We start from the raw sequence: 1,483 nt of genomic DNA, 5'->3' as shown, positions 1-1,483 counted from the left end.
CAACGATAACGTCGTTCTCTAATAGAACGTTGGACTTCGATCGCCATTCTAAAAGTTATAACTCGCTAGATGGCGCTACAATGATAAGTTGTTTCTTTCGTCTCTTTTTTTTTTTTACATTGGGAAGTGAAGCTGTATCTCGCCTATCTGTTTGCCCCATTACATTTCAGTCAGTGGTGGTCGTGACTGCACAGTGTGCGGTGCACAATAAGAATTTGGGGGTTGGCGCAAATCAAACTTGTTTAGTTATCTTAGTGGCGTTGCTGATTCATTTTTTGAGCTATTTGTGTGAAGGCGGAAAATATCAGTTAAGCGTAACAAACCACCGGAACTGCTTCATTAACCTATCTATCATAATCGCATGACAAAGTAACAGGAGAAGGCGTATTCTGCAGCGCAAGAAAATTATTATTTTTTTGCGTGTGCAGTACGTTTAATAGTGACAGAGCATGCACCCGTCGATCCTAATAAATATATAAACAGTTGTAGTTACGCATAGTTTTGATGTTAGTTATGCAGCGACATACAACTTCTGATATATAAGCATCTTGAAAAAAGTATAAAAGATCAGAGACAATTTGAAAAAAAAAAACTTATTCTCGTGTTCATAAAAATGACCACAGTTCACTATTTGTTTGCAGTTTGGGCTATTATCTGTCACTGTTTTTTTCATTCTTTCGGACAGGAGACAGGTAAGTGATACTTATATTATGCTGATATCGTCAGGTACAGACAAAAATAATCTATGTGTTCATATATGTATGCATATCTTCTACGTTTCTGTCACTTTTTATGTATTTTCCTTTATTTAAGTAGCTTCCATGCTTTTCAGTTAACATTTTTGTGATGTATTAATCACGGTGAATATATAACCTAACAAATGCTATTCTGAAAGAAGAAGAAAATTCACATAAATTGATAATTACTACAATATTTTACTAGGCACAACAAGGAAAATCTAAGAAAAATGGCAAATGTGTGTAAAACCAAGGGTTTATATATCAGAAAATAGAAGGTACTCTATCATCAGGTTTACGCCTAAAGGACAGAGCTATCAGTTTCTGAAATACTAATTATTGCAAAAACTTTACACAGTTTTCTGAAATATTATCTTTCTATGGAGCCGTATTAGACTCCATACTTTCTAATTATATCAGTTATTTTTTTTAGTTTTTAGTATTTGAAACATAGTTTATAATATATATATGTATATATATATATATGTTATAAACATGTAGAATGACGCGACTGTAATACGAAGTTTTAAAACACTTACGTTTAGCTACTGAAAATATTAAATATGTATCCAGGCTCTATAGAGAATAGGTTAGAAATTCACCTACACAAGCTTTAGTTGTAACATTCCTTTGAGCCTCGGCCCGGCATGGCCAGGTGGTTAAGGAGCTCGATTCGCAATCTGCGGGTCGCGGGTTCGAATCCCAGTCACCCCCAAACATGCTCGCACTTTCAGACGTGGGGGCGT

The 1,483-nt window shown here is 35.1% G+C and overlaps 1 protein-coding gene across 1 annotated transcript in view; it reads left to right on the top strand.

Moving 5' to 3' along the window:
* Positions 1-205: 205 nt before the first annotated feature.
* LOC106475995 (hemicentin-1-like) overlaps positions 206-1,483 on the top strand; it is an 83,256-nt gene continuing 81,978 nt past the window's right edge. Inside the window, exon 1 of the mRNA XM_022381094.1 lies at positions 206-692. Within this exon, the coding sequence (XP_022236802.1) occupies positions 614-692 (79 nt within the window). The 5' untranslated portion in view covers positions 206-613. The remainder of the gene's footprint in view (positions 693-1,483) is intronic.

This window comes from Limulus polyphemus, unplaced genomic scaffold (assembly GCF_000517525.1).
Source record: "Limulus polyphemus unplaced genomic scaffold, Limulus_polyphemus-2.1.2 Scaffold151, whole genome shotgun sequence".
NCBI classification, from domain to species: domain Eukaryota; kingdom Metazoa; phylum Arthropoda; class Merostomata; order Xiphosura; family Limulidae; genus Limulus; species Limulus polyphemus.
The sequence above is the reverse complement of the archived record's forward strand: the minus strand, read 5'-3'. Positions and strand labels throughout refer to the sequence as shown.